General features: G+C 51.8%; 11 protein-coding genes across 11 annotated transcripts; 5 read left to right on the plus strand and 6 right to left on the minus strand.

Annotated features, from left to right (window-relative positions):
* Positions 1–1,101: 1,101 nt before the first annotated feature.
* Positions 1,102–2,196, plus strand: AYO21_06506 (hypothetical protein; the record flags this gene model as incomplete). Its single annotated transcript, XM_022656466.1, has 2 exons — positions 1,102–1,339; positions 1,403–2,196. 2 exons carry the CDS (start codon positions 1,102–1,104, stop codon positions 2,194–2,196), a joined length of 1,032 nt encoding a protein of 343 aa, XP_022511254.1.
* Positions 2,197–2,858: 662 nt separating this feature from the next.
* AYO21_06507 (hypothetical protein) lies at positions 2,859–4,477 on the minus strand (the record flags this gene model as incomplete). The annotated part of the gene is made up of 2 exons (XM_022656467.1): positions 2,859–4,004; positions 4,073–4,477. The coding sequence occupies 2 exons, from the start codon at positions 4,475–4,477 to the stop codon at positions 2,859–2,861; spliced, it is 1,551 nt and encodes a 516-aa protein (XP_022511255.1).
* A 739-nt stretch (positions 4,478–5,216) lies between these two features.
* AYO21_06508 (hypothetical protein) lies at positions 5,217–6,801 on the plus strand (the record flags this gene model as incomplete). Its single annotated transcript, XM_022656468.1, has 3 exons — positions 5,217–5,252; positions 5,325–6,525; positions 6,581–6,801. 3 exons carry the CDS (start codon positions 5,217–5,219, stop codon positions 6,799–6,801), a joined length of 1,458 nt encoding a protein of 485 aa, XP_022511256.1.
* Positions 6,802–8,065: 1,264 nt separating this feature from the next.
* On the plus strand, positions 8,066–9,646 carry AYO21_06509 (hypothetical protein; the record flags this gene model as incomplete). Its single annotated transcript, XM_022656469.1, has 7 exons — positions 8,066–8,194; positions 8,254–8,441; positions 8,487–8,653; positions 8,706–9,021; positions 9,069–9,150; positions 9,206–9,323; positions 9,375–9,646. 7 exons carry the CDS (start codon positions 8,066–8,068, stop codon positions 9,644–9,646), a joined length of 1,272 nt encoding a protein of 423 aa, XP_022511257.1.
* A 773-nt stretch (positions 9,647–10,419) lies between these two features.
* AYO21_06510 (hypothetical protein) lies at positions 10,420–11,888 on the plus strand (the record flags this gene model as incomplete). Its single annotated transcript, XM_022656470.1, has 3 exons — positions 10,420–11,315; positions 11,391–11,648; positions 11,723–11,888. 3 exons carry the CDS (start codon positions 10,420–10,422, stop codon positions 11,886–11,888), a joined length of 1,320 nt encoding a protein of 439 aa, XP_022511258.1.
* Positions 11,889–12,471: 583 nt separating this feature from the next.
* On the minus strand, positions 12,472–14,083 carry AYO21_06511 (hypothetical protein; the record flags this gene model as incomplete). The annotated part of the gene is made up of 3 exons (XM_022656471.1): positions 12,472–12,971; positions 13,035–13,326; positions 13,391–14,083. The coding sequence occupies 3 exons, from the start codon at positions 14,081–14,083 to the stop codon at positions 12,472–12,474; spliced, it is 1,485 nt and encodes a 494-aa protein (XP_022511259.1).
* A 2,103-nt stretch (positions 14,084–16,186) lies between these two features.
* Positions 16,187–17,337, minus strand: AYO21_06512 (hypothetical protein; the record flags this gene model as incomplete). The annotated part of the gene is made up of 2 exons (XM_022656472.1): positions 16,187–16,890; positions 16,941–17,337. The coding sequence occupies 2 exons, from the start codon at positions 17,335–17,337 to the stop codon at positions 16,187–16,189; spliced, it is 1,101 nt and encodes a 366-aa protein (XP_022511260.1).
* Positions 17,338–18,510: 1,173 nt separating this feature from the next.
* AYO21_06513 (hypothetical protein) lies at positions 18,511–19,629 on the minus strand (the record flags this gene model as incomplete). The annotated part of the gene is made up of 2 exons (XM_022656473.1): positions 18,511–19,444; positions 19,493–19,629. The coding sequence occupies 2 exons, from the start codon at positions 19,627–19,629 to the stop codon at positions 18,511–18,513; spliced, it is 1,071 nt and encodes a 356-aa protein (XP_022511261.1).
* Positions 19,630–20,486: 857 nt separating this feature from the next.
* Positions 20,487–20,889, minus strand: AYO21_06514 (hypothetical protein; the record flags this gene model as incomplete). The annotated part of the gene is made up of 2 exons (XM_022656474.1): positions 20,487–20,765; positions 20,836–20,889. The coding sequence occupies 2 exons, from the start codon at positions 20,887–20,889 to the stop codon at positions 20,487–20,489; spliced, it is 333 nt and encodes a 110-aa protein (XP_022511262.1).
* Positions 20,890–23,263: 2,374 nt separating this feature from the next.
* On the minus strand, positions 23,264–24,550 carry AYO21_06515 (hypothetical protein; the record flags this gene model as incomplete). The annotated part of the gene is made up of 1 exon (XM_022656475.1): positions 23,264–24,550. The coding sequence occupies one exon, from the start codon at positions 24,548–24,550 to the stop codon at positions 23,264–23,266; it is 1,287 nt and encodes a 428-aa protein (XP_022511263.1).
* A 364-nt stretch (positions 24,551–24,914) lies between these two features.
* On the plus strand, positions 24,915–27,193 carry AYO21_06516 (hypothetical protein; the record flags this gene model as incomplete). Its single annotated transcript, XM_022656476.1, has 5 exons — positions 24,915–24,937; positions 24,985–25,099; positions 25,153–25,311; positions 25,369–25,868; positions 25,918–27,193. The coding sequence occupies 5 exons, from the start codon at positions 24,915–24,917 to the stop codon at positions 27,191–27,193; spliced, it is 2,073 nt and encodes a 690-aa protein (XP_022511264.1).
* Between the last annotated feature and the right edge of the window lie 273 nt (positions 27,194–27,466).

Below are 27,466 nucleotides of genomic sequence, written 5' to 3' on the forward strand. Positions count from 1 at the left end.
GATGTGGGAGTTGTTCACGTAAGGGCGCAGAAGTAAGTCGGGATGGCTGTGACATGCGTTCCGATATGCGTCAGAAATAGGGCCTTCACCAGGTTGTCGTGTCGCGCTTAGGGCTACTTGCCAACTGTGTCCAAGTCGGATACTGGGCTTAGAATGCATCCCACAGCCTCCTTTGGTGATTGACACTCTACTCTACAAACTCCAAGAAAAGTAAGCCCATCATTTACGAATACAAAGTACAAGAGCGAAAAATAGAAGCGCCCAGAGAGAAATCCGCCCTCCCTCACCTCAGAATAGCTTGTAGCATAGCCAGCATACAATTGGGACAAGCCAGCGGCGGGCGATGTGGGTTCATACTCGTTCGGTATCTTTGACGACCCACAATAGTATTATGCCACTATTACTGAGGGTCCCCGCCTGAGCAAATCAAATACGGGCCACTAGTGATGTGATGAGTGGTGGTATTTTTTCGGGATCCGGCGGCGGGGGCTGAACAGGGAGTGTACCTCGTAGGTATCCATCCATCCTCCTCTTCTCGCTTAATCCGGAGCGCTATGCCTCAGACCTGGTCCAACGTTGGTTTGAGGCGAGGCGCAATACTGGGGTGAGCATTGTGGCTTTGGGATCCTCTCTCCACCATCCTACCAATACTCGCCCCGTACTTCGTATAGGGAAGAAGAAGGGAAAGAAAAGAGAGCTATTATCACATCCAAAGCTAAAATTAGTTGCAGCTTTTCCATTCGCGCCAGGCACATGGAAATGCCATGATGACTACGTTTCTGGCTGGGCCCACGGGTCTCCAGAGGATGAGCAAGAAGGAGAGCAGAAGACAGACAGCGACCAGGAAAAACCCAGGAAAGTCATCTGCTCAGATTACGGTCCGAATTTAGAAAACGGTCTGGCTATAAGGATTCACAGAATCCTTTTCCTCTTCCCCGTCCTCACTACTCAATCAGACATTTCAACACAAATAAAACATCAGAGACACATCCTCCTCAAAGGTTCACCAAAGCCACCTCAGACCTTTTATAGAAGCTCTGATAAAATCACTCTTCATCTTTCCCTCTCACAGAGTACAAACCGAAATCACATCACGCAAGAATGGCCCCTCTCGGCGCTTTATTCGGCGGTTTGTTTGGCGGTGACAGCAGCAGTAGTTCTTCAGATGCCAATGCCAGCGCCGACTCGTCGAACTCGAACACAAACACTGCCAGCGGCGGAGCGGGAGGATCTGGAGGATCCGGAGGTGCGGGAGGACAAGGAGGCTCGGGAACTGGTGGCAATGCGGCCGGAGGACAGGGCGGCAGTGCGGCCGGGAATACCAATGGACCCGTGACAGGTACGTTTTACTGCCTTGATGTGAAGATTGGTCCGGTTTGCACAGACAGATTCTAACACACAGTAGCTGGTGGCGCTACGGGAAACTCGGTCAGCGGCGTCACAAGCCAGAGTAACGGGGGGAACACGGCTATTGGGCCAGTCTCAGGTGGCAACGCTCAAGGCGGCGATGCAGACGCTGATGGGGGAGACGCCAGCGTCGGCGGTCTCGAGAACGGAAACACTAGTGTCGGTCCTCTATCCAACGGGAACACACACGTTAACGATGAGTTCAACCCGACTTTCAACCCCACGATATCATTCAATCTGCAGGGCTTTGGAGATTGCTACAACGACCCACAACACGGACAAATGTATGGACAGGGCATGGCAGCACGCGCTGGACAGCCGCCGCATGGCAGTCAGCCTCAATACCCTGGACAACCGCAGCATGGCGGGCAGCCTCAGTATCCCGGACAACAGCCCTACGACCCGCAGCATGAAGAGTACGACGACCCATCGCAGTATGGCCAGCCGTATTCGCAACAACACGAGGACGACGGCAGCGCAGGACAATGGCAGCACGATCCCAGCCAAGCAGGTGCTGGTTCTTCCATGGCGATGCTAGGGTCTCAGGGCTCGATGCATCCCTCCCAGGGTGGCGCCATGGGCATGGGCATGGGCACGGGCATGGATGAGTCCGAACACTACTATCCCGATCATGAAGTGGACGATGGTACCATGGGAGGAACAATGACCGGTATGGATGCGGATAACGAACACTACGAAGGGTATCCGGGAGAGGGCGAGGAAGAGGACGAGGAGGGAATGGAAGGCTACGACCAGGGCTACGGACAGCAGCCTCAGGCCGTCTACTAGACATGAGGTATGATGGACTTGTTTTTCCATTTGTTGGGGGAAAGAGCATATGCACACTTTCTTTATTTTTTGGAAAGGATATCTCGTTTTCTATACGTTATACGTCCTTGTTGAGATTGTGTGTGTCTGGTTGTTTGTGCGACAGTTCTGAAGATTTTGTTGAAAAGAGGGCGTTGGGCAAGTAAATCATGACATCTATCTTCCATAATTTTTTGCACCTTCCATTGAAAAAGTTCCTTTCAGTTTGCCTGAGAGTTATAATTAGTGGGACAAGAAGCATAGTGGCATCCAAACCGATTGCTGCGGCCGTAATTGCCGCATTGCATTGCATTCGCGTTATATCCGGGCCACAATCGCGAGAAGGGACGTCATTCAGAAAAGGAACAACTATTGTGTGTGTGGTCGACGCGGCTAACCCGGCATCATGTTAAAGAGCCGGCAAGGTAGAAAGGAGAGTCAACAAATGGGTAATTAGTTCCAGGCAACCATCCTCCGCGATCCTGAAGCAGTCGATGCTTCAAATGCTCTTGGAATATCATGGCCATGCTGATCGCATGCCTTGAGTATGCGAGTTCACGATTCGCACGTCCTTTCGAGCGACGTTCAACTATCTATCCAGTTCCCGACTTCTATGGAGATCTGACCGTCGTCTATACTCGAGCTTATGAGCCCGCGCACAGATCGGGAACCAGACGCGCACCAGGTCCGACCAACCCATCTATGTATGATAGGAAGTTTTGAGCCGGTATCAAATCCATAAGGCCGAGACTCGGATTCGAGCTCCGAAGCACCTGTCCGCCCCATAGCACGCGCAGGTAGTAACACCCTTGCTTGGAGTACAGTTCAAACACAACCTCGGAGCCCATGCCTGGCCAGACCATGACATCGACCTGCAGAATGCTGAGCAGGCGTGACACAGACCCATCGTGAGCAACGTTGTGCATGTAGATGACGGAAGATGTGCCGTTCATCGCGTCGCGGATGTTCTGTGCAAGTTCGGCCACGTAGATGCCGTAGCTCGCGGTGGATGCGGGCAGCGACGACGGACTATCGCGGTAAATAAACGAGTACTCGTATTGGCCTCTCCGGAAGACAGCATCGGCATCCGCCTCGGTAATGCAATTCGACGAGTTGCCGATCTGGCACGGCAGGGGCTTTTGGTGGCACAAGCGAGCCGAGAGGTTGTCAAAGTAGTGGTCGAACCAGTTGTGCCAGGCGGGATCGCTGCTGTTGACGCCACTCACTGAATCAAGCTTTGCAAATAGCGACGCGGAGTCGTTCAGGTGCAGCGTCCAGTTAGCGGCATCACTTCCCACGCCGTAAGAGGCATAGAGGGTACTGGCAGCAGAGCATGTGTAGGCTGGTTCCAGGCTGTCGATACTATCGGGTTGAATGAGTACAGAAACAGGGACATCCTGGCGCCCTGAATACTCGCCCTCGACGACTTGACCCGCAACTTGCGAGGTGATGACGTTGTTTGTGACTCGGTATTTGACTCTGGACGAGTTATAGGATGAAGGCAGAAAGCCGAGCAAGTCATGATACACCCCGAAAAGATCGCGACCATGTTGACGAGAGTCGTTGAGTCCGGCGCCCGAGATTTGCGGAAACTGACAAGTTCCATTGAACCCCTCGGGAGCCAAAGGATTTGACGGAGACGTGTAGACTTGCCAATGGACCTGAGCAGAAGAGCTATCCGGTTCCGGGGCGCCATAGAAGAACAACGCCTCGTCGTCGCAATTCCAGGCATAAGATTCACGGGGGAAGGTATTGGACGCATAAGGGGTGCGCTTGTGGTGACGATGAATCTGAGAGGTCGTCAGCTTCCACGAAAAAAGGCTTTAGTCAGATGGCCCAACGCCTCAGCAGTACTTACAAGCTCGACATATTCCAATGTGTATTCCGGGTCGACGCTGGGGTACTCTTGACGTCGGGTATGCGGCATATTACACCAGTTGTACGTGCTGTAGGCAGTCGAAGCTGGGGTTATGGAAGAATTAAAGATGAATCCATTGATCCCCGTACCATTGACGACAAAAGTTAGATTGTTGATATTAGTAGCATTTGGAGCGTGCCACGTCAAGTCGATAGCGCTCGTAGACAAGGAAGAGCAGTTGGTCTGAGCGATGACCTGATGGGCCACTGGGCCGAGCAGCAGTACGTTGCGAAGTCGCGCAAACATGACGTTCTGATAGAGCTGGGACGTGAGAGTGTTGAAGGAGGTCAAGAGGTCGGTGATGAGGCCCGATAAGATGGGAACAGAATGCTGTGAGGATTGCATGATGGAGGGAACAGGGTCATGTTGTCGCTGGTTCCACAGGCCACCGACTCTTGCATGCGTTCTTCTGGTAGTGGACGCTTACTGCAGCATCATTGGTAGCCTTCTGCGCTGTTCGTTGAGTACGATGTTGCAGTCTCCTTCGTCTTGCGCATGTCGATTGGATTGGCTGACAGCGACAAGGGGTGGACAACGTGCATCAAAGGCGAGCAATGAGAGGCCTCATCGACCAGCCGCACAAATCAGGAATGGCCAGGCTGCCAGGTACCTAGATTGCTCGTTAGTCCTTAGCTTGAAGATGGCTGGACGGAGAATAGCAGCTTAGTACCGAGAATCGTGACATGATCCTGATCGATCTGCTTTACTTCGTGTCGGAAATAAGAAATGATTGTATGAACTTTGTAGAATTATTGGAGATGGTGAGGGTAAAGCCACCATTTCTGCCACCCAGCTTTTCCATCTTCCTCGGAACTTGCGCATGCTGGAGATTTCCTCATGGCCTGGTTGGTGCGCAGGTGCGGGGTAAAGCAAACAAACCCACCACTACCACGGCACTGCACGGGTATAGCATCCTCAATTCACTACCTCCGTATGGGTAACTGTGTCATATATCAGACGCTGATCGAGACAAACTGACTCTCTTCTCTCACTGACAATTTCTCATCGAACCCACAAGAGTCAGTTTGTCAGTTTGACCGCCATCAACCTTAACGACAACACCATCACCAGGCACGCAGGCAATATGTCATACCAAACCAATCTCTTCATCAATGGCGAGGTAAAGTCCCTCCACACTGTCATCCTCTTCTCCCTTTGAATTCGGTTCTAACTCGGCTGTAAACCCATTCAGTACGTTCCCTCCTCGTCCGGAGAGACCCTGTCCATCTACAACCCCAACGACGACACCCTAGTCACCGACAAAGTCCAAGTGGCTTCCGAGGCTGATGTCGACAAGGCTGTCGCTGCTGCCAAAGCCGCTTTCCCCGGCTGGTCCTCCACGCCCGGTGCAAAGCGAGGTGCCATCATGCTCAAGTTTGCTGATCTTCTCGACGCCAATGCCGAACGCCTTGGAAAACTCGAGTCGATATGTATGGGTCAACCCATCACTCTCGCTAAAGGTTTTGTCAATGGCCCAGCAGCGGTTTGGCGTTACTATGCTGGCTTCGCCGGCAAGATCGCTGGTGAAAGCTACCCTCCTGAAGGTGATGGCTCTTATAAGATCGTCGCCTATGAACCCCTAGGAGTCTGTGCCGGTATTGCTGCCTGGAACGGCACTCACGCCCTTGCTGCCTGGAAAATGGCCGCTGCTCTCGCTGCTGGAAACACCTTCGTCTTCAAGCCTTCGGAGAAGTCGCCACTCGGCGCAGCCCTCTATGGTGAATTGATCAAAGAAGCTGGATTTCCTCCTGGCGTGATCAACATCGTCATAGGTGCCGCCCCCGTGGGTGCCATACTGGCGTCTCATATGAGCATCGCCAAGATTGCTTTCACTGGCTCCGCCGCCGGTGGACGTGCAGTCCAGATTGCCGCTGCCAAATCCAATATGAAGCATGTCTCACTGGAATTGGGAGGCAAGTCTCCCGCTCTGATCTTCGACGATGCCGACCTGGACAATGCCCTCCTGCACAACTCAACGGGTTTTCTGCGGAATTCTGGACAGGTATGCTTTGCCTCGTCGAGAGTCTTGGTGCAGGAAGGTATTGCGCCAAAGTTCATCGAAGGCATCAAAAAGGCCTTCGAAGATGCTGCCAAGAAAATGGGAGATCCGTCTTTGGCCGAGACCGCATACGGGCCATTGGCCGACAAGAAGCAATTCGAACGCGTCATGGGATTCCTTAACGACGGGAAGGCTGAGGGTATCGAGGTCCTGACTGGAGGAGAGAGATTGGGCGACAAGGGCACATTCGTGAAACCTACCGTACTTCTCAATCCTGATGTCCGGAGCCGTGTCTTCACCGATGAGATCTTTGGACCTGTCATTGCCGTCAAGACCTTTAAGACGGAGGACGATGCTATCGCTCTGGCCAATGACACCACTTACGGTCTTGGATGTGCGTGACATACATCTCTCCCTGACCGAGTCGAATATGTGCTAACTTGCAGTAGCCTCTATCTTCACCTCCGATATTGCTCGAGCCCTGCGGGTAGCGTCCAAGATTGAGGCTGGAAATGTGGGAATTAACCAAGCATACAAGACAACTCCACAGACGCCTTTTGGTGGATACAAACAGTCAGGACAAGGAAGGGAGAGCGGGTATGAAGGTCTGAAGGGATATCTGCAAGCCAAGACCATCATCATCAACATGGAGCTGCCGCGGAAAGCATGAAACCCAGAGATCAACGCTTCATGGTATCAGTAGTACTGAGCAGGCAAGGACAAAATTCCAGGTATTGGGGAGCTGTGAGACACAGTTGGTATCTGTGTACTTCGTACCTTGTAGTCCTCAAGAATCAATCCCCACAATCAGTGGACTGATCCAGGGCAAGAAAACTTACCTGGTCCGTCGAGGCTATGCCGCGTTATGCCAGACTGAAACGAAGTGTCTTTCCAAGAGGCTGACCGATGCGTATTCCTCTGCTTCATTTTTTGAGAGGCCCCAAGATGTCTTCATTGGAGCCCTTGCCAATATAATGCATTGGACGTTTTTCATACATGACGATCAACGTCACGTGGATCGGTATACCCAAAGGTGTTACAAAAGGCCGTGCCTGAGACAATCGGCGCATAGACAAATTGAGGCATTTTTGGAGCCAGGCGACTGTTTCTTCTCCACATTCACCTCTGCAGACACTAGAGTTGGACCGACCAACCACGCGAAGACGGGACTAGAAGGCGTCGATTGTTGGACGCATTGGAGTCGACACCTCGGATCTTATGCCTCCTTTGTGTGAAGTGCCCCGGTCGCCGGGTTGGGTGCCGGGACTCACAAAAAGGGATGCCGTAAGCTTACTATTATGGTAACGCGTTCCAAAATCGATATGGCCACTCACTCGTCCCTGGGAAGGAGAGAATTCGGTTGCAGGTGTTTGTGGCTTCCAATCCGCGCGGTGCGAGTCCTCAGTAGTACAGCCGAGGGCCAAGCAGTATCAACGATTTTGTCTTTGCTGGTGAACAAGTCTTGTGAAGCCGAAACTGATGCATAAAAGCCAATGAACAGCTTGTCTGAGACGGCGATGCTAGGTCGAGACTCGCCATCCTTCGTGATTGGGTCCATGGGTGAACAAGACTGCTTGGGTGCCCCACGGGGTTTGAACTTGCCAAACAGACTTGTATTCGGCAGTTATTGTCGCTTTGATGCGAATATCAACCCACGCCCCGCGGACCTCCCGCTGGAGCTTGTTGCAGAATTGAAATGCCCGGTACACCAGCGAAAGATTGGCTTCCACCCCGGCATAACCCACAAACGCCTGAATACCGTGCCCAAGCGTTGGCAAGAACATGGTTACTCCAGAAAGCTCCATCCTTGAAAGGAAAAGGGTACATTTAAGTAGTGACTAGAATGCTAGTCAGGTCATCGCTCGAGTTCTGATATATAGATTGACGACCACCGATCTGTGCAGTGGAATTCGAAGAGCTGGTCTCTGAAAAAGATGGAGACAGCATCTCCTTTTAGAGTCATCATAGTCGGAGCTGGCCTGGGAGGCCTATCATGCAGCATCTCCTGTCGACATCAAGGGTTGAGCGTCTTGGTCCTGGAAAAGGCACCAGCAATCACTGCCGTAGGTGGATTGGATCGCAGAAGTCGAGCTGGATGAGAGAATACTGACGGCGTTCGAAGGTTGGTGCTGGCATTCAAGTTCCCCCCAATGCAGCCAAGATATTGCGAAGCTACGGACTCTTGCCATTATTCGAAAAGCCTGCTATTCAGCTCGAATGGCATAACATGAGGAGGTACCGGGATGCGCAGCTGTTGGCTTCAAGACCCGTGGGTGAGCATTTTATCAAGCAGATGGGCGCACCGTGGATGTTAGTACGATTCCAGCAGCCATTGGGCTTGCTGATTGTAGACAGGGTCATCCATCGACAGGACTACCATGCTATATTGCTCGAAGAAGCAAAAAAGCTTGGGACGGAAATCAGGCTGGACGCCAACGTGACAGGCCTCGACTTTGACCGAACAGAGGCAACGCTGGCGACCGGGGAGGTGATAAAGGGCGATGTTATCATCGGAGCTGATGGTGAATGATTGCCACCCATATTTGTGACTGTGGCTTGTCTTAATGCTTCCAGGGCTCTGGTCATCCACGCGCGACGCCATCCTGGGCCGCCCCTCGCCACCAGTCGAAACCGGTGACCTGGCGTATCGGGCGACTTTCTCCCGGCAGCAATTACTGGAATTGAAGGATCCGCGGGTCGAAGACCTGTGTTCCAAAAAGGCCGTGACGTTGTGGATGGGACCTGATAGGCATTGTGTCTTCTATCCTGTGCGTGGAGGCGCCGAATTCAACCTTGTGCTTCTTCGACCGGACAATCTTCCCACTGGTATCAGAACTGTGAAAGGAGACCTTGACGAAATGAGAATGACATTTGAAGGGTGGGATGAAATGTAAGCTGTGGCAGACGATGGCCAGGATCACCTGCTGACCTCTGCAGCCTACTGAAACTGATCTCATGCATTTCCTCGGTGTTGAAGTGGAAGCTTTGTCATCACCAAGAGCTTGAGAAATGGACACGGGTGAGTATTATTAGACATCTGCCTGAAAGGGGTCGGCTGCTAAATTTGAGTGCAGGGTCACATTGCGTTGCTGGGTGATGCGTGCCACCCAACTCTGCCATATCAAGCACAAGGGGCAGCAATGGCGGTGGAGGATGGGGCAGTGCTTGGATTCCTGCTGGGACAAGTTGCTGGTAAGTTAACCAGTAGTCAGACAGCGCCGGGCTCGGAAGATCACATCTCAGCCGTCCTGAAGCTGTATGAGAAGCTGCGAAAGTCGCGGACCACGATCAACGTGCTCGGGGCGGTGACCAACAGAAAATACTTCCACCTTCACGACGGCCCTGAGCAGGAGGAGCGGGATGCGACCCTGGCGAGTATCGACTGGTACCACTGTCAGACAGAGTGGAAATGGATAGATAGTCGATATCAAGAAGACCTGTTGGGTTTTGATGCACTCAAAGACGCACAGGACGCCTTCGGTGAATGGTGGACAGAACACGGTACCACCAAGTAGTAAGGGTGAAGGTCCGATGGGACGACTGGCCGGGAGAGTTGTGAAGCCAGTGCCCTGAGGTCAGTTTGTCGAGGGAGATGTGTCGACGATATTCCAACTCTTATCAAACAGCGAATTATTGCCTCCTCCATGTTTACTTAGAGCGCGCGAAGTGGTGGAAGAAGTGGGACAAAGGTGTCAGCTGCGCAATTCTTTGCTGGGCCCTCGCAGATCACCAGCCTGTGTCTTTGCAGGTGAAAGGCCAAGGGTGTGAAGTCCTCCTTAGATGGTTGCCCGGTGAAGGTGCCGGTGTGGCGGCTGATAAACGCGAGAAAGGGTTCAGTGCAATAGTACTCGGTAGTGGTTGTAGTCAGTAGCGCAGCCGTTGAACAAGCATGACAAGCTTTGATCTGCACCTCCACCTCCATCTTCACCTCAAACTCAGGTCCATCACTTACACCTACAGTCTCATCCCAAACGTCATTCTCCCCTGCTTTCCGTAGTGGTGACGATCGTGCTTAATCTACCGGAGAGCACACCGTCAAGCACAATAATGCCATGGACTACTATCCAAAGCTGACGCTGATGAGGCCGATATTATCGTTATTCGACATACAAATACCTCAGCAGTGAGTTGAGGTTCCCTTCCTGGCAGCTAACATCAAGAGCAAGCGCAGCACCTTGACGAATCCTGCGAATAGTTCTGTTCTTTAATCAGTGGAGTCTCATTGAGTTTCTCTTTCTGTTTGCTTAACTCTACCTCTTACAAATCTAGAGGTATTGGCCGTTCCAATATGAGTGACCCTCTAATCCCCAAGCTCTATCACCGCATCACTCCTCACTGGCAGCAGGAACAGCGCAACTCCTTTTGGGCACTAAATGAAGGCAAAGTCGCCCCTTTCAATACACGGCCAGATAAACTCGAAGCCCATGCTGAAGAATCTCTCTCGGTCAATGGACGTTTGTATGCTCAGAGCAATGCTGGTAACAGCTGGACTCATTTGGCGAACCGCCAGGCATTTTTCCGCCACCGGCTGATTCCACACCAGCTCGTGGATGTCAATGAGCGAGACACCACCACTACGTTATTTGGCCACAAGATCTCTGCCCCAATCGGGTTTGCCCCCATTGGCATCAACAAGATCTACCACCCCAAGGGCGAGCTTCCTGTCGCCAAAGTCGCTGGCCAGCTTCGCTTGCCCTATGCACTCAGCACTGCTGGATCGAGTACGATCGAAGATGTTGCTGCTTCCAATGACGCCGGTCGCCAAATGCCCGACGCGGTCAATGTCCAAGGCGCGGACAACGATTCTCCTGTGCGCTTCTTCCAACTATATCTCCCGCACGACGACGAGTTGGGGATCTCTCTCCTGAAGAGAGCAGTTGACAATGGCTTTACAGCGTGTATCCTAACGACCGACACATGGCAGCTCGGCTGGCGGCATGACGACGTCGCAACCTCAAACTATGCTTTCTACCGCGGCATTGGAGCGGATCTCGGACTTGCGGACCCCGTGTTTCAACAACGCATGGGAGAGGCTGGGGTCGATCCGAAGAAGCAACCCGAGGAGGCTGGCGCAATGTGGATCGATAGCGTTTGGCATGGACGGGCGTTCAGCTGGGAGAAGATACCGTGGTTGATGAAGACGTGGAAGGAGTTGAGTGGCGGCAAGCCATTTTGCATTAAAGGGTGAGTCCGCACAGTTGATGTCCCATCACGTCGACCAATGCTGTTAAATCTCTGACATCTTTGCCGTTTCCCCAGCATCCAATCCGTCGCCGATGCCCAACACTGCGTGAACTTGGGGGTGGACGGCATCGTTATTTCTAACCACGCGGGCCGCCAGGTCGATGGTGCCATTGCAAGCCTCGATGCTCTCGAGAACATCATCAACGCCGGCATCGGCGAGAAACTTACCGTCATGTTCGACTCGGGCGTGAGAGGTGCCTCGGATGTCATCAAGGCCTTGTGCTTGGGCGCAAAGTTTGTCTGGGTTGGTCGGATGTGGATCTATGGGCTGAGGTGCGTCGATGCTTGATCCCACTGCAAGATCCATGCGAGCTACAGAATGCAATACTCACAGTTCGGAACAACAGCATCATGGGCGAAGAGGGCGTCCGCCACGTTATGAAGTGTCTACTCGCTGAATTCGACATCTCCATGCTCACGGCCGGCATGCGGAATATTGGTGACATGCAGAAAAACCGGCTGGAAAGCTACCCCAAAGCATATACGTTGATTGCAGACAAAGCGAAGCTTTGAATGTGCTGTCATTGGCACGAATACCCTGTGGGTCGCGTTGGTTTTAAGGTACTACTCCTACTACTAGATCAAAGCCGCTTCTTGGATGTTTAAGGTAATATTCTTTCGTTCTCTGCAAGCGTTGACCTCTCTGTCCTCATTATTCTCCTGTCCAGCAGTGTAACGATTCATGCTTTACAGAGGTTCGCGGTTGCTCGGATTGCAAAGCCACACATCCTCTAGCAATGGGATCGCCACGAGTCCGGCTTGATCGCCGACGCAGTTGTCATCCCGTCCTGCCAAAGGCTTGGTTTGCACATCCACGAAGCCTAAGGGCCCCTCCTTCTCGAAGCTGGCCTCGGTGGCATTCTGGGATGCTGGTATTTGTCCCTAAGCCAGGCAACCCCGGGACAAATGTTTGTCTCAGAGACGTTGGGCTCTGCCCATCAGCAGTCCTTGCTTTCCTTCATTCCAGCATTAATAGGGTCATATTTTCCTCCAATGGTCCTGTGTCTCAAAATCCAAGAAGCCCTTCCTCGTAGTCATGTTCGGATCAAAATCTCAAGGGTTCCACAATCATGGCCTTGAATCACCCTCAATTCACTCAATCTTTCCAGTCCCACACCTGTTTCAAGAAGGAGCTCATGCTGACCTTCTTAGCCTTCATCTCGACCATCCACGGATGCTCGAGCATTCGCCATGGTGTGGCTCGCCTGGGCGGCTCCTTCTCTAGACAGCACTCGATAAAGTACTTGAACATGTCACTCCATTTGATACCGTTCTCGGGTTCGTCTTTCAATTTCGGTATTGGCTGGGCAACAATATACGTGAGCAGGTCAATCAAGCCAGCACGAGGCTGCATTTCTGTGCCATCGGCTGGAAAAGGGAAGCGATGCTGAGCGACTTCCAGGAGAGTCACACCCAAAGACCACACGTCGGAGGTGATGGTATAGGATTGCCCCTGTATCCTCTCGGGAGCCATATAATAAGAGGTACCTATAAAGGTGTTGGCATCACCTTTTGTGCCGAATTCGCCGGAAACACCAAAGTCACAGAGCTTCACCTGGCCATTGCGGCAGAGAAGGATATTAGAGGGCTTGATATCTATGTTGCATCGCGTCAGTAAGTCTTTACACAGAGTCCATGGGCCTCATTCGAAAGGCTTACCTCTGTGTATGATCTTCCTACTGTTGAGGTATGTGAGACCATGTAATACTCCTTCTGCGATCTTTCCCAGTACTTTCTCCCCCGTTCTTCCGCCCAGTTTCTTCACTTCACGGTATACACTGTCCAGGCTGCCACCCTCACAGAACTCCATTGCTATCGATATCGTGCTCGAGGATTTGTCCATGAAAGCGCCATAATATTGGCAAATATACTCGGACGTGCAATTCTTGTTGAATTTGAGTTCACGAAGGATCTGCTTTTTGACGTCTGGGTCGGGGCTGGTGGTGATGATCTGGGCGAGGTATCAATATTTGTGATGGAGCCCTCAATCCAAGTCTTCGGGGCTGCAAACATACCTTGAGCGCGAAAATTGTCTTGCCGCCTTCCAACATACACCGTGTGACCGCACCACCGGCACCTTCACCCAGAGAACCCAGTTCTATGATTTTCTTCTGTTCGCTCGCCGCGCCCCAGCCTTCGTCGTCCAGGTCTTCCACATCGAGCGGTCTTCCTTTCTCGATGGCAAGTTTCTCAAAGTCTACTGACAATCCTCCCATACTTGATTCTCTTTCCATTGAAGTCCCGCCAATGCTAGCCTCTGAGTAGATCGAACTTATCGCAGAGGATGGGTCAGGTGTCCCACCTTGCCTGCCATGCATGGCGAACGAAAGAGCCGAGTAGGTGGACGACGAAGCAGACCCGGGAACACTGGCAGCATGGAAACTATCCCCCCTCGGCCTGCTGATGGCTTCATTTCCTGTCACCGCGGATATATTCAAAGGGTGTATCTGTGGTCTTAGATTGGTCCCTCCTTCTTGCACCGAGCCGAGACTTCCCATCGGTGTAGCGAGAGATAGTTTTGGTGGTCCCTTTGATCCAGCTGCGGCGAGGCTGAAGCGGGGGACTTCGGCAGCAGGCTCTCCTTCTCCGGTCACTGGTCGTTGGTTGGGTGAAGGGGGGATTCCCAATGTCAAACGAGGAGTCCGGCTACCGCTTGAGCTTCGTGCACCAGGGACAGGCGGCCGCAGAAGCGGCACCGGAGAAGACATTCTTCGTTATCGGGTGTGCTCAGGGTAGGATGGAAGGGTGATGCTCTGCGGAAGGCGGCAGAGCAATTGAAGGTACTGTCAGGATTTCCAAGATTTTGTAGAGCTTTCTCTTTCTAATAAGCAGGTCCAGCCTAACTCGAGGACTCGGTAGTAAGAGGGGTTGTTGAAGTTATGGTGGCGGAATGCTGCAGCGGGTGGAGGCAAATTTGTTGTGTTCTTTGGCCCGTTGCACGACGGTGCAGTCGAGGTTCAGACGCAGCCGCAGGGTCCAGATTGTGCCTTGCAATCCGAGTACCTCTTCGATAGGTACACACGAGTGGGAGATATATGGTGTCTCGGGCTGCACGCTTCGGTCAGGCAAGGCAAGGCAAAGCAAGGCAATGTCTGGGTGGCAGGTAGCTGGTGGTATTGGAGATAGAGGGTTATTGTTGCATGGAAGTAATCATGCGCCTGAAGGGCTGAAAGAGTACCAGGTAATGGATTTGCATTTGATTTTGCTGACTGCCCACGCCCAGCAGAGCCAGACCCTTGAGGCCACGAGGACGACGGGTAGACGTCAAGCGTGGTTTGCCGGACGAGGGCCAAGTCAACCGGGTCTGGCGATGGTGGATTGTTGATCTGCAACGGGCGGCTACCTGAAACACTAGGGAACGAGATGCACAGGACCAGCGCGGCAGAGAGCTACGCTTCGAGCAACCTGTTGAGTCAACTATTATCACCTCTTGTTTGCTGTTTTCCACATGCCCACGGTAATTCCAAAGTCCACAATACAAACGGCCGAAGCGCAAGGTCAACCTTCGACAGTCTGCGAGGGCGAATGTCTCTCCACCCTCAAGACCCAGTCATGCATTCACTCATCTACAATATTACGACTCTCTTTTCAGCTGTCCCCTCTGGGCATGCATGGAGCATTGACTGGCCTCCCATCTGACAGCCTGCAGCGGGCGTTGTGGGAACCAGGTCCCTTACCTACCCCTCGATCCCTGCCACCCCTGCCAGCACGGCGGCCATCACTACTGTACCTACTTGCAGGCCTGTTCCAGGATTGGCCATCGAGACAGTTTAAACAACAGGGGTTCTGAAGCGCCTGGGCCAGAAAGATGCAGCAGTAGCGGCAGCTGCGGCGTCCGGGCATCAGCAGGAACTTTGACACAACCTCATTTGAGCCCTGGTTAGCCTATGGTGCCAGGAACTGCTGTTGATTCCCACATACCGCCCCTCTGGGGCTGACTTGTCTCATCCCCGCCTGTCAGAGGCTGTGAACATGCGGTGACCAATCTACGAGTCACTCACCTCGAGCAAATCAACATTTGGCGTCGGTGGTACTGACAGGTGGGTGCATTTGGGATCGAAGTTATCCAACAAGATATTACAAAATAAAAAGTCTCTAATTAAGCGAGGTTTGCAAGAAAAGTTTTCTTTGTTGGATTCATTCGAAGTAGCGAGGCCTTTGCGTCCTCTGGTTTGATACGCTCATTCTTTTCGACTGGCATGAGTTGTGTTATGTAGGTGCTCGACAAACATCCATCTCCTGCATCAGCCAGGTGATTCCTGGGTTCTGAATTGGTCATATCCTCTAGATAAGCCATCGACACCCTCATTTTGAAGGGCATCTCTTCCGCCGCTATTTCCCGACCCGGTGGCTACTCGTATCGTTTGCTTCGCTTCGGAGAATCCAGCCTCGAGGATATGGCTGTGATGTTGAGGCGTAATTTTGAGGAACAGGGGTAGAGGAAACGGTTGATTTCAGTTGTGAGTCGGGAATCGATTTGCATTGGTGTTGGGTAGTTGGAGAACATTAAACAAGGATCGACGGATGGAGCTCGTCACGTCCAAGCTCGAGATCATGTCATCATTCGTCAAAAAAAAGTCTCTCGCGCCCCAGGCGAGAGGTAAGGTATCATAGCTTCGTCAATGTCGCTTTGCGCAAGACACCATCTATCCGACGCCGAAGAAAGAAAAAAACAAGGCCGTATGCTTTTTAGTCGAACTGTCGTTTCGTCGAATCTGGAGGCGGGACATGGTTGGACGCGGGATTTCAAGGAGCGTGGGGGGAGAGGTGATGTTGGGGACAAAGAGCCAGGACGCCGCAGCATCAGCGTCTTATTCGGAGGAGACCTGCTGTCTGCGTCCTTTCTCCGCCTCCAGGTTTTCGTAAAGGAGGTACAAGGCACGTTCGTTGGCACTGGCGCTTCCCATAATGGTGAACATCCGCTCGCCGGTGTCGTCGTGTGGTGCTTTGGCAATGGAAATGCGGGCCCCAGAACTCTTGCGAATCTCGCTAATCTTTGCTCCTCCTCTTCCAATAATACAGCCGACCATATCGGCGGGGATGCTGATATTCTGGGTCTGAACTTCTTCTCCGTCCTCCGTGACCATTGGAATACCGCCGCTTCGTGGCGCATCAGCGGCACTGCGGTTGTACGTACGCGTCTCACTGAAGTCCGCGCCGTTGCCAGTGCGATTGTAGGACCGGGGGCCACCAAAGTTGCCGCCTGACATTCCCCCGGTGCCAACAGCAGGAGGAAGAGGACCAGACCCAACTTGAACCCGAACCGCCGGATTGTAGAGGACCGTCCCAGTGCCACGCTGCCAATCATCCACCAAGCATTTACCGATTTCCCAGACAGCTTTATCGATGCCCTCAGGAGTGCCTTGGACTTCGACTATGCGCTCGGTCGATTGTGGAAGCATCTCTTTCTGCGCAACCATACGAACTCCCGAGACGTCTTGGATATGCTTGATCTTCAAACCTTGTCGGCCAATAATGGTGCCCATTTGGTTATGGGAAATGAGGAGACGAATGGCTGAGGGAAGAGTTAGCGAAGCTCGAGTAGGCATCAAAGAAACTGCTTACGATGCGTGCCGTTATTCTGAATGACGCCCCCCATGCCCATCTGTGGAGCGCCTTCAAGAAGGCCCTTGGCCACGAGCGAATATGCCTTTGCGATGCCCGATAGCGGACCCGTGACTGTTAAGACGCGATCGTGAACACCTTGGACAACTTTGCTGACGCCAGCTTTGACACCGGTTTCTTCTCGCAAATCAGCAACATTTTTCCCCGCTTTGCCGATAATGACACCAGCTTCCTTGGTGGATACAATAGCACGTAGAGTCAACTGGGATTGCGCATATTCCTCTTCGGTCTTCGGAGTATCGTTCTGCGGATCTCCAACATTGAGCTGGGACAAAGAATCGGCAACACCAGGCTCATCAATGTGGTTTGCAGATGCAACAGGCTCGGTAGAGGCCATTGTGACGTCTATTGGGAGGTTATCGAGAGGAGTGTCGAAGTTGAAGATAATAGCGAATTTACTCGAGGCTCGGCTGCGAGTGGGGGTGCGACTGCAGATCGACAAGGTGCGAGCAAGGAGGTCCAAAGCTTGCGGGCACGGCTGGGATGGAGGGAGAATGGAGGGGGAGGAGTTGAGGAATACGATGAGGTGAGAGGATGGGGGGAATGAGGTAGAGAAGAGGGCGAGGATGAGGTGCGAAGTAACGGTGATTCGAGATGTGGGTAGTAGTGTTGGTGTTTGAGGGAGCAGCAGGTTTTGAGAAACAAACGAAATAGGTGTGGAAAAAGCTGGAGGCGACGAAGCACAACCCCCTTGAAGCGGCGAATGTGCAGTGGCAGTGAAGAGCAGTGTGAGGGCTCGTCTCTCATAGGTCAACGAGTCACTGGCACGGCAACAGCAACTAGGTAGGCACTTAGTACTTACATAGTACTTGCTATTCTCGCTCCTGCTCCCAGCCTCTCTGCCTTTGGCCTCTGGGCCCGGACGGCTTGGCCCTCAGGTGCTCACTCGGCTTCAAGGCCAAACAACTAGTGTTTACTTGTACCGAGTACCTCGTACTTGGTACATCATAATTCGATACCTCCCCTCCATCTCGGCGAAAACACTACGAAATAGCTACTTAACCATCAGGCAAAGCAGATACGTACGAATAGCCATCCAGGGAATTCACCTCGAACTCTTAGAACCAAGCATCACAGCCTATTTTCACGCCCATCACTCCACATCTCTCAGATTTAACAAACCGGACCTGAGCCTCACCACAACCCCCACAGAGAGTGCCTGACCGTCGAGCGTACCTGGTAGCCTAGACCATCTTGCTTGGTCTACCAACGACCAATATGAAGTTGACCATGTCATTAATACTTGGTATTGTCATCGGCTTCAACAATCACAGTGACCACCACATGCGCAGGGAAACGTCTTTGACCCACCAAGAGGCATGCAGCCACGATGTCAATGCGTAGTACTTAGTGTACGTGAATCTTTTTGATCTCGAGAAACATGGGGACTCGTAGGAGGTTCAAAAGGTTGAGATCCAGTCTGCATTAGCCAGAACCATCCGCCAGGAATGCAATATCTCTTCAAGCACGCCTTTCTAGTGACGGTAACCAGGCAAGTCTTCCTGGCCGCTCATTTGTCTGCCTCAAAAACCACCTTTTGAACCCTCATATTGTTGAACTCATCGTACCACTTGACAGCTTCTGAGAGAGGCTTGATATTGTCGGTCATGAAATCCAGCTGATCCTGCTTCTTCACAAGCATGTCCAAGGCGTCTTGAAATAGACTTCTGACCGGACATCTGCCCATCTGAATTCTCAAGTTCTTCCCATATGCTTGATTGCCTGTCCATGGAATCTCTCCGTTGTGGACACCAATGCTAGAAATGTTTCCCCATGGCCTCAGAAGATCAAAGGCCAGGGCTAATGCACTGCTTTGACCAACCAGCTCGATTGCAGTGTCTGCTCCCCTTCCGTCCGAAAGTTCCAGCACTCGCTTTTTCAACCCGTCCATATCCTTCTGGTAGTTCCATGGTTCGGCGCCGAGCTTTCTTGCCTGTTCCAAACGAGCATCGACGCCGTCGATGGCTAGGACTGCCTTGGGTTTGTACTCGAGGGCGCAAACAAGCGAACAAAGTCCGACTGGTCCACACCCAATCAGAAGCACGACGCTCTGTGATATTACCTCCTGGTCCAGTCCCCGAAATGCATTTGCAGAGGCAAAATACCCAGTCGGGAAGATGTCGGCCATTAGCACAAGCTTGTTCTCCTGAATACTTGCTGGTGCCTTGACGACCGTGCTATCTGCTAGCGGGATTCGACAGTATTCCGCTTGCCCGCCATCGAGGGTCGCTGATCCGAATAGTTGGCTCTTTTCGCAGCGTGATGAGAAACCTCCCTTGCAGTAAAAGCATTCTCCACAGCTAGCGGTGAAGGGTGTGACGATCTTATCGCCCTTTTTAACCGATTTTACTTCAGAACCCGTCTCAACAACCTCTCCTGTAAACTCGTGGCCCATGATGAAACCGGTTCCAGACGGCTGATGGCCTCGAAAGACATGGAGCTCACTTTTTGAGCGTCAGTGCATATAAGACGGCGGAAATTTGGATGCATACCTGCCACAAAGCGCAGTGTATCTGACTTTGACGATGATGTCTTTGGGATCTTGAATCTTCGGAATCGGCCTATCTTCAACTGCTACTTGCAGCTTACCCTTGAAGACAACAGCCTTCATTGTCTCCCTTGCGGCCATGATGCGCTGTACTTTGGTCTAGTCTCTGTATTTAATAATCTGTATGAATGTTTGACTCGGTTGGTAGGGCGAGCTGTTGCGGGGTGCAAAGACTTTGTATGTTCTGGACTCTGAAGTCAGAGGTGCTCCTGTGGACGTATACCTTATATGTATGTCTGACTATCATCTAGGTTCATATCCAATCCATCCTCACAGGGCGTATCCCACGGAAATGTGGATGGCCCGAGAATGGGCGAACGCCCCAAACGGACATTCGGCCGTTCTGTGGATCTTGCCATCGGTGGTAACACCTGGCTTTCCACGACCATTTCTTATTGTGGCGACTCCGATAATTGTAACGTCTGGGTAGAGAGCATGGCTGGGTAAATACTTGAGATAGGGAAAGGCCGGCCAATGCTGAGAACTTGTCCGCAGCCTTAAGACACACGTGTCCAATGAAGGGGTTGGAAAGCGTTTCCGAATGCGCACCTCCTTCGGCGGCACGAGTATCTATCCATCTCTCACTACAGGCGGGAATCGAGTTCCGGCGGAATTAATATGAGCTTGAGCTCTTAACAAGATGGCTGCTTGGGAATTGAGAATAAACAAGGTGGGAAGTCGGCGGGATTGCCCGATCACACAGACTGCGTCCCACATATGCATGGGCCATCGCGGAGAAGCAGAGCGGTATCGCTCGTTCATCGCTCTAGTCAATATCCTTTATACCAAACCTAAAAGACCCGAACTGGTCCTTTCCATGTTCAAAGCGACAAGATGGTCAACTCCAATGGTGCCACCAACGGCACATACTTGTAATGTCAAAGAACTCCTTACCCATCCCCAAGATGCTCCATGTACCCCATGGTATGCCGCTTCTTTCAAGTCACCGTGCAAAGCAGTTCACTTTCCAGTATGAATTTGCCCTCCTTGTACTTTTCTGCCGCCTCGTATGCCTTGTCGTATTTCCAACCCACTGTCTCATCACACTGCTTGCACTTGATATCTCTCACGATATGTCTTCCGGTGGTCATATTGCGTTCCATAGCCTCGGCCTGCTTGATATTGACGACCGTCGAGAACAGAAAGGCCTTCCCATGCTGGCCGCGGAAATTGCGCGAAATTATGTCGTCGAAGTCAGCGAGGTGTGTCTTGCAGTTCTGGGGGCGTTGGCAGATTCCCGTTAGCAGGAGAAAGACAACGGGGTATACGTGGGAAGGGAGGACATACCTTGCAGCCAAAGATTTTAGCAGAGTTGAGGTAGACGTTATACGCAAGACCCATTTTGCTCAGAACCTGTCTCTCTGGCTACAACGTCGATGCGGTTGAGGCCAGAGATCGCAAGTCTCCGCCACCAGGTTGCAGTCTCCCTCTTCGGTTCGCAGAATTGTATGTAGAAGTCTTCCCGCCACCCCCTTGGTTTGGGGGTTGCTCTTAACACTCTCGTCGTAGTTCGAGATCAACGGGTCGATGGTAGTGCTCGTGTTCGGCGGAGGGAATGGTCAAGTGGGCGTCGTCAGGAGGAGGCCTAGAGAGACGAGTGGGAGGGGAGGGTTGGACACGCAGGGGTTCACGGACCGAGAGTGGCTCGTGGATGTCGAGGGAATAAACTGTGTAACCAATGAACTGAGCACCGTACCGCAGTGACGCGGGCTTCGATAGATATCTTTGTATAGTTCAGACTGGTATTCTAGGAGAATAAGTTGCACAACAAAAGGCACATGCAGTGATGGTGGATGGGCATCGATGCTACAGTTAGAAGCCGACACCCGCTAGAGTTCACCACTACCGTCCATTCGTGTTCTGTCCACCCCACCTAGAGTGGGTAAGTGTTGTGATCGTCGACTACAAATACCTCGTACCTAGAAGTCCTTTCGATAAAAAATGCGGGCACAGCTGCAAGCATGTGTCTTCTTGAGTAATATACTTGCCCAATAATAAGTCACATTTGACACAAGACGATGCACGGGATACTCTCTCTATAATCCTTCAAGAGAGCTGGCACTCGTGACTTGGCGTCAAGCTTGAGCATTTATCCATTTATCGATAGCGGCTGAACTTCGGTGAGAAATGTTGGAGCAGCCACCAAGCCACATATTGCAATAGGTACCTGATAGGGTGTATTATTGCATTCCGGGAGCTATAGGGCGTAACGGGGCTACACAGGAAGGGGTTTTCAGGCATGGGTATGCGGGGGTTTACAGGAGGGCTAGTATCTTCTGTGTCGTCGGTGGGTGCAATGTCACTTTTTCGCGGCTTGTTCGTGTTCTCTTCTCCAGGTGGTCGTCTTTAGAAGCACAATTTTTGGCACAAGATGTCGTGGTCGTTGTCTCGATACAATAATATAGTTCACTATGTTCATTGCTTGATGGTATGACTGTAGTCAGTGATGTGAGGGAGGTGAATGCACATGTCGAGTGAAAGCCAGAGAACCTGCCTGCTGTCCAGGCAGTGAGGAAATGGGAAATGCAATTGCCAGGAACTTTTTTCACTTTCTTGTCATTGTTCGGCCCGCATTCCGCTCTCACTGTCCTGAAACCAACCCTGTTCATTGAACATCTTTTGACTGCCACAGAAAGGACACTTCTAGATGTTGTAAGATTCTAATTCTGTCAAGGATTCCGCCAGCATGGCTTGGTTGCTGTCTCGCAATGTGTGCGACGTACTCTCACCAGAAACTATGGTGTGGTCTCTTCCTGATGGAGACTGTTGGTTCTGTCCATTTCCAAGAAATGAACCATTGGGACGGAACAACACGAAGCGCCAGGTTACCCTCTCAGCTCCTTCATCGAACCATAGGCAGGAATTGAGGCATCAGGACGTCAAGATCGATTTGGGTGAAGTTTGGTTTCCACAGATGGTGTGCTCCATCCACTCCCTTGCAAAGAGACTCTGATCTGATATCAAGCTAGTCTCCTAAAGCCACTTTGAGGCCCAAGTCACTATCAACCTTCGAATGTCTTCCACCTTGCGTCCTGACCAGCATCTTCAAAAACATCTCCTGTAAAGCGAATATGATCAGCCTCGCCCTCACGTCCAAGGCCATGGCTGCACATGTTGCGCCGTTCATCAAACAGCCTCGATGGACATGTCCTGGGGATAGCGAGACCCATATGACACTAATGTCGAGGCTTGCGTCATGGATGCCTCAAAATTATCTCTTCTGCCATCACTGTCTCCTCTACCGTTCAGCAATCAATTTCGAATCGCCTACCACCTGGTCGTCAAACGAGTCGCAAGTGTGCGCCCGGTCTGAATTCACCATTGATCAAGGCATGGAGTACCACGGTAGTAAGAGAGAGCGACGAGAAGACTCCTTGAGCAGCATTTCCATTCGCACTTGTTTCGACTGCCATAGGACAATGGACTCCAGCAAGACCCATCGGGCACATAGTCTTTGCGAGTGCGGAGACATAGATATGCCGAATCTGGACTGTGACGGGTGCGAGGCTTTCCGCTGGACACAACGTGAGATGAAAGTAAAATTTGCCAAGTATGAAGTTGACGAGCCGCGCCCTGCTGCACCCGGGCCCTGCCAGATCTGGGATAAGGCCGATTGCTGCGGGATATAGATCCGCACTTTGACACCAAGACAGAATTCCGGAAGTCTGTCGAGGCAAGAGTCGGTTCCAGCACACTATCAGGACGAGTTTCGGGCTCAACGGTGTTTGAGCATATCCTTGTACGAATACCAGAAGTCGAAGCAATCCTTGTGGCCCCAATGTTCAACCCAGAACTCACCGAAAATGTCATCCACGTCGGCATCAACGTCCTTCAATCTTTCTGTACGTTTCAATGCGCAAAGGGCGCATGGCTTTGACATATCAGGAAGATGAGTCGTTCCCAACCTCTTGATAGGAGGGGTAGCTGACAATCTCATCCGGCTTGGGCGAACTTCAGCTTGAGCGAGGATGCTGTTGAATTCATGGAGGTAGCTTGACCAATCCCGAATCATTTCTTCAGTCTCTCGTTCTTCCTTAGTCGTTTCACTTTTGTTTACTGCTGCTAGTTTCATTCCACCACTCTTTCCTGATTGACCTATCCTCACACTCTGGGCTAAGACGGTGTCCCGCTTCCACCGTAGCGTCCTGCCCGCGACTATGCGGCTAGAAACTCGAAAGACGAGCAGCACATTCGATGCCAATTCGGATTTTAACGACACACTATCGGCATTGCTCTCGTGTATTGAGCCAAAGACTGACGAGAGCAACTGTAGAAGCGAAGATGGCGGTGGGACATTGCTCGGCCGTTCGTATGTCAATGTTTGATCACGGGATTGAGTCTCGGTCTCACAGGCATCATCTTTTCTCGTTGTAGGTGGCTGTGGGTATATAGTCTGCTGCATTGAGGAAGGCACACTATCCTCGATAGGCTCCCAGTCATCATCGGAAGGCTGAGCCTTCATTTCCGTGGTCAAAGGTGGTAGCGGCTGAGACTCGGTCTCTTCAAAGTCGCCCCAATCATCGTCCCACAAAGGTCGTTTCCCAATTTCTGTTGGTTCTGTGCCACTGAGAGTACGCTGAGCACCTAAGGTCTGCGAGACTTTGGTTTCCGGATGTGATGGATTGTCAAGCAACCCAATGGTATCTGGAAGGTCCAAAATTAAAGGTTCTGGATCAATGGCCTTGGTAGACATAACTCCCCCATGCCTCAAGGGATCAGCCAGTCCGGTCTTGTTCTGATCGGTCGTGGGGTCCCCTGCCGTCTCAAAGTCTCCAAATTCGTCTCCTACGTCAGTTTGTTCGGCATCGAAGAGGATATCTCTTCCACCAGTATCTCGCTGCCAAAGTGGTGAAGATACATTCTGTCGCTGAACTCCGTGGACAGATTCTGTGCTACGAGGTGGGGATGGATTGTTGGTTACACTTGCTCGTTTGTCATTTGTCTGTTCCGGCTTCGATGGTGTTTCCTCGACCAAAAACGCTGCGTACAGGTCGGCAGACATTGTTTGCTGACCGCATGATAGATCAGCGCTGGTCACTGGTCAGTCATTTGTCGGTGGCAGCAACACAAGATGTAGCCAGCCCACAGTGAGACGACCGAAGATAGCAGGAACCGGAGAATCGTAAACCTATCGATAGCCTTGTGCTTGGCCTGGCCTTTTCACCCCACAACAAGGGTCTTGTGGGTTGAGAGGGGTGGGAGGGGTTGTTAAAGCGGCAGGGTTGCCAAGCATCCGCATCATCGCTCGCGCAAACCAACGCCGAACTCATGACTTTCCAAAGTACCACATCGTTAGTGCTGCTCTGCTTTTGATTCTTCCCTCTCCCCTTGACAGGCTCCGTCCCTGTTGGACATGACTAGTGGTCATGCGAACATTTGCAGATATACAGTAAGTATTCTGTCTTCGGCATCAGCCACCTACTCACCCCACTATAGGCGTCGATGGACGTCGCTGTTCAGTACCTCGATCGGAGTCGACTTAAGACAGGCTGTAAGAGACGGCGAAGGCTTTGATCCATGTGAAGATGGGCTGCGATCCGTCTCTTGGAAGGTTAGTGGTTGATGAAACTCTTTAGAGATGGTTTGCCAACACCAATGCTCCAGTCTTTCCTCCTCTACGGACCGTTGAGCCAGGGTTCATGGTCTAAGAAGTTAGCGGAATCGCGGTCCGCATATGTCTCTCTTCGAGACCACTTCTTGCGCTTTATAGAGCACCCGAATGACCTTCACTCGTCTGCAGATCCCCTTGCAGATGATGAAAATGTAAGTTGCTACACCTTTCGGAATGACCTCATGAGTCTGACGTCTGACGAAGCAAAGTCTCCTTGGTCAACTTTACGGCAGGACGAGATCAGCAGAGAGGAGATATTCCAGGATGTTACCCGATGCATGCAGGACAACTACTTTTTCCGTGAACCCAGTACTCAGAAGAGGTTGCTCGACATCCTCTTCATTTACGCAAAGTTGAATCCGGATATTGGCTATCGACAAGGCATGCATGAGCTATTGGCGCCTATCATCTGGGTTGTCAACCAAGACGCCGTGGATTTAAGCTCTGTCCCGGAGAGTGATAAGAAGGCGGAAGGAATGGACTTCATGATAGAAGTGTTGGACGGCAAATTCGTGGAGCACGACTCATTCAGCCTCTTCTGTGCCCTCATGCAGACTGCGAAAGCATTCTACGAAGTTGGTGAGAATCGAGACTCGTCCCCCATAATTGCAAGGAGCAAAAGAATCCACGACGACATACTGAGCGCCATCGATCCAGAACTGGCCCTCCACTTACATATACTCGGCATTCTCCCTCAGATCTATTCAATGTGAGTTGTTTTCTTCATGTCGTTAGGTACCATGTCTGACAGCATGCAGCCGCTGGATTCGACTGCTCTTTGGGCGGGAGTTCGAGTTCAAGGACGTCCTCCGAGTATGGGATGTCCTCTTTGCCGAGAATTTGCGATCAGATATCGTCGATTTGACCTGCGTAGCAATGCTATTAAGATCCCGCTGGTCACTGATCAATGCAGACTACACCGCTGCCATTACCGCACTAACCCATTATACTCTGCCCAAATCCGCGGAGGACCCCCGCTCCCTTGTCAGAGATGCCGTCTTTTTGGACAAGAATCGGGACAGCGAGGCTGGGGCCATAGTCATCCAACGATATTCTGGCAAATCGCCGAAGAGAATTGAAGTTCCGAATAGTCGTAGTCAATCAGCTCTCAGGCCCAACAGAGTCGGTCAACATCGGCAGTCACCAACGACATCTCCTGGGCGATTCGCCTCTCCACAGCGGCAGCTCGAAGGGCTATTCCGAGAAGTTACTGGCAATCTGCACAGACGAACGGAAGGGTGGGATGTTTCGAAAGCCGTTAGAAGCGCCGTTGGTGAAGTCCGGCGCAATATGAACAACTACCAAACTTCGTACCCTCGACATTCGAGCCTTGATACACCTCCTCTAGTTGCCCCGAGCTCGAAAAGACCAGACGGGGATGATGGAGAGTTATTCCGGAATTTGGAGCAGAAGGTGGAAACGCTTCAGGAGAGGAATCTGGTACTGAGCCAGATGCTCGATGATGCTTTGGCGTCGTTGAGGGCGATCAAGTTGAGAGTCCCAGAAGCAGCTAGGGAGTCAGAACACGACCTAAATATCTGCCTCGCCAAGATCCAATTTGTCTCAGTCTATCTCTCCAATTCGGACATACCGATACCGAAGGAACAAAAGTTTCAGGATGCAAAGAACCCAGCTCAAACAGCCAATCTATCTACCACCGAGTCAGACAAAGATAGCCATCACGAACAGGGCAACGAAGATCCGACGAAAGAAGATGACAAGGAAGCAGAGCCACAAACCACAGATCCAGCCCAAGCTGTCCTTAGCGGAAAGGGTGGCCCTATTGTCACAAGCCAAACGTCGTCACGGCCATCGCTCATGGATTCCTCGTTCTCGTTTATGCTTGGTGAAAATCGTCACCGATCCAGTTTTGTCAGTTCAGTTGCCGACTTACCAGAACATAGAAGGGAGAGCGAGTCCAGAACTAGACCCAAGAAAAGGACGGCCGAGACCAAAGCGCAGCAGGAGCGTAGAGATTCGGGGAGTGAGGATGACGGTTTCACCTTGACTAAGATCCAAGGAGGACAAGGCTGAAGCGAAGGGGTGAACGCTAATGCAAGATACGATCGACTACGTGGTATTGTGTAACATAAGCGTACAAGCGATGCGTTCGAGGATATACGGGTTGCTTTATGCATTGTAATTGGAGCTGCCCATCAGACACGAGCTGGCAGTTTCTATAATCGTTGGGTTTTACATCTTTGAGGGACAGTCAAGGACTCCAAGTCCATAATGGCTGGACCTCGAGAGATATATGTAATTGCGATCCTCAGGGATGACAGGGAGTAACGCCTGCCCACCACGTCG

This window comes from Fonsecaea monophora (assembly GCF_001642475.1).
Source record: "Fonsecaea monophora strain CBS 269.37 chromosome Unknown Scaff45, whole genome shotgun sequence".
NCBI classification, from domain to species: Eukaryota; Fungi; Ascomycota; class Eurotiomycetes; order Chaetothyriales; family Herpotrichiellaceae; genus Fonsecaea; species Fonsecaea monophora.